At 40.2% G+C, this 9842-nt stretch overlaps 1 protein-coding gene across 3 annotated transcripts in view; it reads right to left on the bottom strand.

Moving 5' to 3' along the window:
* mgmt (O-6-methylguanine-DNA methyltransferase) overlaps positions 1 to 9539 on the bottom strand; it is a 19570-nt gene extending 10031 nt beyond the window's left edge. Inside the window, exons 1-2 of one of the 3 annotated variants that reach the window (XM_046071228.1) lie at positions 9460 to 9539; positions 7252 to 7400 (exon numbers count right to left, since the gene is read on the bottom strand). In XM_046071228.1, the coding sequence (XP_045927184.1) occupies positions 7252 to 7388 (137 nt within the window). In that variant the 5' untranslated portion in view covers positions 7389 to 7400; positions 9460 to 9539. Of the gene's footprint in view, positions 1 to 7251; positions 7401 to 9441 lie in introns of all 3 variants that reach the window. The other 2 variants (XM_046071229.1, XM_046071227.1) reach the window with 2 other exon arrangements.
* Between the last annotated feature and the right edge of the window lie 303 nt (positions 9540 to 9842).

Raw genomic sequence — 9842 nt, forward strand, 5'->3', positions numbered from 1 at the left:
CCCCCCCCCCCCCCCCAACCCCCAGCGTGCCTCCTCCCACCACCACCTCCTCCCATAACCACCACCACCACCTCCTCTACCCCTCCACAGCCCCTCTTTCTCTCTGAGAGGATGTTCCAGCCGCTGCACACTGACAGCTTGGGGATATTGTGTGTGGAAATGTTCCTGTTGGACCCGCAGGCCCTTACAATCTACCGGACAAAGGCTAGAGCACCTTTGCTTAAGGCTTGGCACCTTTGACCTCCAGCCCACACTTCAGACTTGTCACCGTGGCTAATTTTCCTCTCCCCTCAGTCCTCCATTATGGATGCGCCGGCTTTAAAGGTGTTTTGAGTGATATAGCATTGACAGTAGTAAAAGTTAATGCAATGCAGTACATGTTATGGCCGGTAAACAACACCAAAATAAATAAATAAAAGTGGAACAACATCAGTCGAGCTGAAGTCTGTCACCTCTAGGTGCAATGGGGGATTGTTTTAAAAGAGCATGTGGGCCGTGGAGATGTAGCTCCTGCTCTGGCAACATTTCCAGTCGCTTCAATGAATCACAAATCAAGCAGCATCACATGATCTTTATAGAGTCCACACTGGCACATTAGAAACTCTGCCCTTCAAATGAGAGATTAGAGATGCGTAATACATTTCGGGCTAATTACAAAGAAACTCTCAAAGGAGGAGCAATCTTTATATTGTCTTAAAGTAACTGCCATACACTGTATAAAAACCAATAATTATAGTTAGCAGTGAATAGTTAACAGTATTCCAATAACTGTGTTTACGTTGGAATAAACAATTAAAATGTGGTTAAAGCAAAATTGTTATTTATTATCTTTTTGACTAGTTAGAATCCTATCTTTTTCAATGTCCTTCAGGCGTTTACTATTTCATCACAGGTAAGGAAATAAGAAACTAATTCCAAACTAGCCAGGATCTGCTGCACTAAAAAGAATATTTCCCTTGATAGAAGATTGTGATTTGAGAAAATTTCTAATATTGTGCTCCTGTCACAATCAATTTCCAATTACCATAAATCATTGCTGCATAAAGTGGGAGCCATTTGGAGTTCTAACTATTTTCCAACTCTAATATAAAGAATGAATTGAGCATTTATATAATGTTGGAGGTTATTTCATTCATCCTGGAAGAAACAATCAAAGGAGACAAAGAGGAAAAAATAGCTGACATTAAATCTGTCAATTTCCTTTGGCATATTCTGTATCTCGAGTTGCACAAGACTTCAGTAAGACTTTTTCTATCAGCTGCAGACGTAAGAATGAAACAGGTTAACCACAGGACCTAATTGAAAGGAATCTGGCGAAGGGTGTAATGGTGTATTGCACAAAAAGGGGAAAAACTCAGAACTCATGCCTCCATCCTGTGAAGCGTGATGGCGCTCATCCTGACTCGATCGGCTGTCACTTTTGACACAGCCTGCCAGAGTTCTCCTTCACCGATCATGGGTAACATGGCGGGTCAGAGGATGAAATAGAAAAGGCCAAGAGCAGTCCAATATTTTCCTCAGCCTTATAGCCGCAGATACTTAACTCAGAGACGTCAAAGACTCAAGAGAGCATGAAAAAAGCCTAAAATGACTGTCTAAAAAGGGAAAAAAATACAGCATGTCTCTATGAATGTCAAGATCCTGATGGTCTCTGAGCCAAAGGCTGTGATACAATTGTAAGCCACTTGCTCAATGCAGCTCGTTCAACCATTTGAAGATCATTCAGATGCCTATCTAGCTACTGCGGCACTAAAGTCAAGAGCTTTTGGAGTGGTAAGCTGTAAGGAATGCTCCCTATTCTGTTCTGGGGCGCACGTTTTGTGCTCTGCTGTTTCAAAATAAAAACAACTTGGCCGGATAAACTACTCTCTAGATATCCAACAACTCTTATTAGCAAATGTCCACCAAAGAGGCCGCAACACTCAATCCAATACATAAAGGTGGTGGTAAAATACTGCAGAGTAGGCAACAAAGCACACAACAATTAGGTCTTCTCCCAAATGGCTAGCCACAGGAGTCAGTGAAGGCATGTATTACCAGAGCCTTAACTCTTACTCCATTATGTAGTGTATCCACACCCCGACGCAGCAATGTTTATCTACAACAGACTACTGAGCAGTTTCAAATAGTGTTTTTAGCCTCTATTCTCAAGTGCCACAGTAAGAGATTCCAATTACCCGAATGGTAAGGAGCCAGTGAGGGAGGCATAAAGTACATTAGGGATCCCCTGTAACTGCAGGGACCTTTTAGAGCCTCAACTGAAGAGGACCGAGAGACTGGGGGGACAGTGACCCTGCATGGATAGCCTCTGTCAAAATTTGACCACGTCAAGCTCAAAGGCATTATGGGAATCCAGTGTCACCAAGTCCTAATTACTGTCTGTGTTCAGAGCAAATTACTGCCTTGTTCCTCTGATTAGCGAGGAGGCTAATCTTCACCTGTGTACGCCAGCACTGCTGAGGGCCCTTGAGTGTTAGCGCTTCGTCTTCTGTAATTTATTTTTAAATCAGTGCCCGCTCCCAGGAGTTTTGAGTGTTTTGTTGTGAACCGCTTACCATGATCCCCACCACCGCCCCCTCACCCCTAAATCCTTGACTAAATCCTTGTTTGGTGCCGCAGGAAGATAAGCAAGAACAACACTTGGGCATAATTGACTCGTACTCCTCTCCAAGATGTCAGAGCGGAATCATCTCTCTGCATATTGCCTTAGTATGTCACACACTGTACACTTCTGCATGTTGCAGATATAGAATCCAATCAAGTTCTAAAACAAACTAGCACAACCCTTGTGACGGGAAAACTTCCCGGTCGACAGCAGGGGGAAGAAAAAAAAAACAGCAGGAGCTGCTTTTAGCTGCATCTCAACAGTGAACAGTAACTCTCACTCGGCTCCTGTCCTCACCCTGGAGGTTCTGCTTTAGAAACCACAACATTTGCAGATTTTCATCTGAGTGAATGTCAGTGTCTCGTCTGCATAGGGCGGTTTACAGGTAGTGTGTTACACAGGTGTTGGTTTACACAGGAAATGGCACATGCAGCCTGATTGGGACGGTCCCGAGAGATGGAGGCATAAACATAGTGCACAGATGGGTCCAAGGGCCAGTGGGAGCAGCACCTTAATGAATACGCAGCTGAGTACTACACTTCATAACATGCAAAACAATATTCTAAGGCCGCAGTAAAAAATAGAACAAAAATCATCTGAATATCATTACACAATGAATTATTCATACTATTTCTAAAGGGACTACGTCAAAAAGTCTCCACCCTGCTTTATTGATGATTTCATTCAATATCTCAGCAGATCACTGTTTGTATGACAAAGCAGTTTAGTTACAAATGTAAGCAGTTTATTTAGCACACAGATGTGTCTTTATATCAAGCATGATTATAATTTAAATGGACTAAAATTCCGAGTTGGACTAAATATAGGAGTCCCGGGGAGAGAAAGAGGAAGAAAGAGAGACTGAGAGGAAGAGAGAGAAATTATAGTAGCAAAAAAAATAAGTTGTTGATATGGTTCCCGGTGTGTGAGCACATCATGTAAACAGGCCCCAAACAGGGAACACATTTACCATACTACTATTCAGTGTGAACCAGGACATTGATTCACAACACTACATGAGTGTGAGAAAAACGATAAATGCATCACCTCAGATATTTCACACTCGCGTTGGTAGTGTGTAAAAGCTGTTGTGACAGCTTGGGTATTAGGGCTAGATAGATGGAAAATGTCTGGCTGCTTATGAATGCCAATGTGACTGGGGTGACGGGTTTGACACAAAAACACTCCACCTCAGAACAATTAGGCTGTTCTCAGGCCCCATCCAGTGTTGTCAGTGATAATGGAAAGCTGTGAGGATAACTGGTGATAAATAGACTTTAACACCCTCCTCCTTAAGACCAATGCAGTTCTGCAGTCCTCTCATATTCTTAACTAATCATGACCATGGCCGGCAAATTCATACAAAAGACTAATTACTGTTGTACTTCACTTCAGTCTCAAAGGCCTCTTATATAAGAACTTGGGGGTTCTCTTGCCTCTTGATGGGTATTTTTTTTTTTTTTTTTCTTTTTTACAAGTGGGCCTCATGCTAGACAAAAGCGTTTAAAAATTGGTGATTGCTTTCATCCGCTTTAATTACATTCAGAAATGGCATTTCTGCCACATAATACACCCCTATTGTTTCAGAATTATCTGGCTTGGGGAGTAAAATCTACAATATTTGACGATGCTCCCGAGCTAAATCGCCTCTTGAAATTGAAATATGCTGCCGAAATACAAAATAAAAAGCCAGCCTTTGCTGCTGATATACTGGAAGCTCCTTGGCTTTCTCCAGAATGCTATTATTATGCATATCCAGGTAGAAAGTTAATTAACCCAAAGCTTAAGCTAATTATGGTAGCAGAATGCTATCAACCAAACGCTTTCAGTCAGACAGCTGTCCAGAATTTCATTTGCTAATCATTTGTCTTTTGCCGGAGCATATGGTACATTTCCCCACTATCACAGCAACAACAAACAGATGAAAATCATTAACTAAAAACAATGTGCAATGTGAAAAATCAGACACAGATTTATAAGGCTTTGTGTCAGAGTAAAAAGGCGGATTTATGGCCTGGGAAATATAATGATAATTTTGGGTTTTAGCCACTTAGGATTTTAGGCAGACCACATGACCAAAGTGTGCTGGGAATTCAGATGCACAAATATATTGTTTATATCTATATGCAAATGAGACAGAATGTTTATCCGTGTAAAATTAATTACAATTTTCTATAGGAGCATATGCAAAGAGCTTGTTCTTAACAATTTTTAGCTTCTAGCACATTTTATGCCTGTTTTTTTTTACCAACACAATATTTTTTTGTTGTTAAAAGTAGAAATCCCTCAGCTCAGAATTAAATCAATTATTTTCCAAGAAATGCTTCATGCATTATTTTTTTTTACTTTTCATAAAAACACATCATACTGGCTGTTAAAGGGTGATTGATATCAGCATTGCCTTGCGACATTATCAGGCAATAAAGGGTACTCAGGTTCTAATGCAACATGTCATACACAGGCTCCTGTAGTACATTTCTATTGAGGACCTCACAAGCTAAATTGCTTTTTTCCTGCTCCCCCACATCTCAGCCAGCTTGACAGACAAATTGATCAAAGCATTGTAAAATAATATGCTCACAAAATGTCTCGGGGCAGGAGTCCAGCCCTTTTTTCATTTTTCACCCTAATAAAAAAGTACTCTATGATTTCCTCTGTATTATGTGTCTGTGCTCTGTGTGAAGGAGGCAAGAAGAATCATATTTCAGATAATAGTAATCTCCTGTAAACAAAATGCGTATCATTTTTCTGTGAACGCTGAGGCCATGCTAAAAACTAAAGAGGGGAAAAGCTGGTTAACAGGGAGGCTGGTGCGTAGGGCCCCAACAGGGGTTGTTGAGATGTAATGAATTTGTTCATCTGATGGTGCCTTCAGGGCTGTCGTTAGACTGGCAGAGGAGGTTGATTTTAGGAAATGTTCCTAAGATCAGTTAGGAAGCAAAAGGGGCTTGAGACGTTTCTATTAGAAAGAGCTGACGGTCATGGTGTATAAGCAATACTTCAAGGGCGTTTATGTAGCTATAATGGCATTTATCAATAACTATCTATCAATGCCATGAATGCTTTTGTTGCTGCTCTGGCTGTTCAGCACCAACCAATAGTGAATTCTGAAAGAAGCACAGAGAACAAACGCAGTCATATAAGCCTTCAAAGCTTTGACTCACTCACAAATATCTACTATAGTTCTCCCGTTATGTTATGCATAGACGTCATCTATTTCCCTTATCCAAAATATGGTCTTAGAGATCATTTATCACACTGACTCCCTAAGCCTGTACCACACCACATCCAAAGCTGGAGAGAGCCTTGTTTAGTATGTCATAAATAAATCAATAGAAATGGCTGATTTGAACTATTACTGCTACAGGCAGGCTTTTGTGAGATCTACATGTAAAGCCGGTTGCAAAGATAAGCCTATATTTTGTCACTTTATCTCGCCTCCCTTAATGCCTGTTTACATTGCGTTACTCCATATATCTGAGGTGGCTCTAGTTCCCCTGTCCTATGACAATAACTGCGTATTCAACTGGTCGTGATAAAATCTAAACATTTTGTTTAATGATTTCTTGCTCACACCTTGGAGAACATACAGACAGCGATGTGATCAGAGCTTCACTTGTGACCGACATAGCAAATGATATTAAACTGAGAAATGATCTAGTGATGCGAATCATTAAATTCATTTGCATATTCCTACTGAACCTGAACACACAAATTAAACCCTGTTCACAAGGAGACGGAGAAAGGTGCTTGCGCATGGTTACAGGACATCTTCCATAATCAAAATTCCATATTATTAATTTTCTCACTTCAACTCATTAACAACAAGTGGAATGTTTTTACTGCTTGATGAATTTTAGGAAATAGCAGACAGTTGAGAAGGAAACACATGTTGAGGTATAATATACAAGGTCATTAATGGGTTTCCATAAATTAGAATTCCAACATACATTTTCAAAAGGACAGCTTCCTATCCGGGTGCTTTTGAAAATGGTTTAATTTCCCAAACCATTCAAGGTTATCAAATGCGAATCTGCGAAACATGGATATTTAATTTCAATCTAATCAAAACTAATCTGAGATGTAGGATGTGGACCTGTAAAAATAAGGAATAAGTACTTATTAACGCTGAGTTTAATCAGTTTCAACCGCTTCAGTAAGACTGTCAACATTCTAACAATTTTGAAGGATGGGCAGGGCATGAAATGCAATCACATATTACATTTCTGAGTGTCGGTTGACACTCAGAAGTACTGCATACAACTTGGAGGAAACATAAATAAACAGGAGCGAACAGTCCGTGCTCCCCATGGCCTTTGCTGACCCTACAGACATCAGCTCTAATAAACTCCCTTGTGGGTAATAAACAAGTTATTTTTCTGAAATTTCAAATATACTGCAGGAAGAATCACAACCACATGCCATCAGAAATCTAATTTCAAGCCCAACTGTATTCTAGTGCCCCTCATATTTCTAGTGCCTGCTCATATTTGCCCAACTTTCTCCAGGATATTTCTTGTGGGATCTACAAAAATGCCCTGCTTCCAATGAGGAATGGTGGCACTCCATCACAGGAGTGGATTCTGTCCGCCTGTAAATTTCACACCTTTGTTTATCACGTCACCATCCCGGCTGTTGTACAGTACCTTTCAGCAGGTGCGACATCCATTAGGATCTGGATGGTGTGCACACCATTCTCACATCCACTGACTTGGATCGTCCCCAGGGGGCTCAGCAATGAGATGGTCTTCTGAGTGCACTGGCTCTCCCTCTGCTTCTTCATCTCACTGCCCTGCTAAGGAAGCACAAATTACACTCCGTTCATTGACATATTCATGTGGCAACTTTCACAATTTCCCACACACATTTGCATTGAATGATCTATTGAAAACCTAGCGGGCCACCAATGGATGATGACTTACATATTTGAACACCTAGCCTCCAAACAATGTCATGATGTGACTTGATCCCCACATTACTATCCAATATTTCTTTTGTGCATGGAAAAGAATACGCCTATCTAACCAATAAATCGCCCATTTCTTCCCCTCTTTCTGTTCTATATATCACATAAATGAGAAAAACAATGCAGTCTGTTCCCTTGTCTGGTGGGGGATTCCCAAGATAGCTCGACATTATTTTCAATCCGTCATTTTTGGTTGATGGTCGGGATGTTTTTCTAGCATTAAATTTGTTCCTTAGGGTGCAACTCCGATGGGATTCTGGTTTCCAGCCCTTAACAACAGCAAAAACGTGCAGCTTTTCTGACGACTGAGATGGATACTGGCAATAACCAGACAGCAGTTCCTTTTTTATTTTTACTTTGAGGGAAGGAGAGATGATTGACTATGTTATATGTGAGTTTTTGAGAGATGGGGGTTATAATAAATAAAGGTCACATTGATTGTAAGAGTTTCAACTAAGGAAACCTTTCCTTCTAGGAACCTTGATCAGAAAAGTGTCTAACGGGTACAAATACAATCTATCTTTTTAATAGTGCATGTAATTCACATTCATACATTTTTAACTTATACCTTTATATGATAATTGTGACGCATATATAGCGGGAAAAAAAATATTATTTTCATTATTGATTATTCTGCTGTTTATTTTCTCAATAATTTAACTAACTGGAGTTTTTGCTTACAAAAGTGACAAATACTCAGTGATCAAAATAGGAATAATTTTCTGTCGAATTGTTGCAACTTAGACAAGGCACTTTCTGATGGAGAATTTCTGCTGCAATCAATTAATCGCAATCGGCAACTATTCTGATAATCTATGAATCTTTTTATTTATTTTTTTCCAGGAAAAATACTAAACAATTGTAGCCCTAAAACAAACAATAAATAAATAAAAATGCTCCACTGCTCAGTGTAGCCTGTACATTTAATTTAAGATTAGATACATATATTTATAGATTAAACAAAGGTTATGTGATAAAAAAAGTAGTCATGCATTTACAGTATTTCATTTAGACTTCCAGTTGCTCCCCCTTTATACACACACACACACACACAACCACATCTGTCATGCTATGCGATCACAAATGCCTCTGCTTCAACTTTCTTGTTTCTACTCTTGCAGCTCTCACTGTAGGCCTATTCATCGGGGGTTTGCCTGAACTGACAATAAAGGCGAGAAATTTCTGAGCCAAACAATGGTACAGTGCACTTTGGATAAGCGCTGAACATACTGCCTGCCATTTAGCAAGCTGGTAATAGACTCATAGATAGAATAATGGACTTTGGCAATAATGGCCTTGGTTAATAGTCTACGCTGATTAAAAATAATGCTATCATGTTTGTTTTCTGCCGTTTTCGGTGCAGTAGACTAGGAAGTGACTACTTCAATGTTTGGATGTTTACCCAGCTCTGCACGGTGAGAAACAACAAATAAGCAGCTTGTGTTGTTAAAAATCACTGGCAGCATCCTCATGCTCGTCAATCATTTGACTCGTTTCTCATTAGAGTAGTTCCTGGTCAAACCTGCGTGATTAATTGAGTAGAAAGCGCGCTTTGACTGCGCAGGTGTGAAGATGCAACATGTGTCTTTGTTGTGCTGTTTTACATTAAGGAAATTCATGCCGACGAAGATTGACGCAATTATTTGAGTCTGTAAGTGTCTTAAAACTAGTTACAACACATTTTTAAAATTAAGTGCGCATTTACAGTGTGAAAAAGATAAGCATGGGCTCGTGACTCAAGGCCTAACGTTCCTCAAAAGATAACGTTTGCCCCCGATAGCATAAGTGTATACGAATAATTTCTTAACTGCAGATAACGCAGGCTTTGTTACAGGAAGTTTGACGCCGTAAATTTGCACTGTAGCTTACAAAAAAAAAACATCCGTACTGTGTCTGTGCGATGTCCGCTCCAACTCCCTTTGCAAAACAAACGTGACAGAAAGTCTCTTCCTGTTTCTCCACACTGTGTGATCAAGCCGACCAATCACAAGAGGCAAAAGTCCGCTGCCGCGCTGTAATTGGCCGGTACAAAGTCCCCACTCCTCCCCCTGCCAGGGACAGACACAGAAGGCTTGTCTAATAGGTCTCAAGTTGGGATTTGGGGTCCTTCAGGGGGTCCCCAGTACACCGAAGACTAGTAATGGTGGTGATTTAGATATTTGATTTGCCTGATATTTTCACAGCAAGAAAACATGTGATAATGCATATTTTGAGCATTAATTTCAAACACTGTTATCTTTATAACGGAAACATTTATCCAGTTCTGTAGCC

This window comes from Micropterus dolomieu, linkage group LG15 (assembly GCF_021292245.1).
Source record: "Micropterus dolomieu isolate WLL.071019.BEF.003 ecotype Adirondacks linkage group LG15, ASM2129224v1, whole genome shotgun sequence".
Lineage (NCBI taxonomy): Eukaryota > Metazoa > Chordata > Actinopteri > Centrarchiformes > Centrarchidae > Micropterus > Micropterus dolomieu.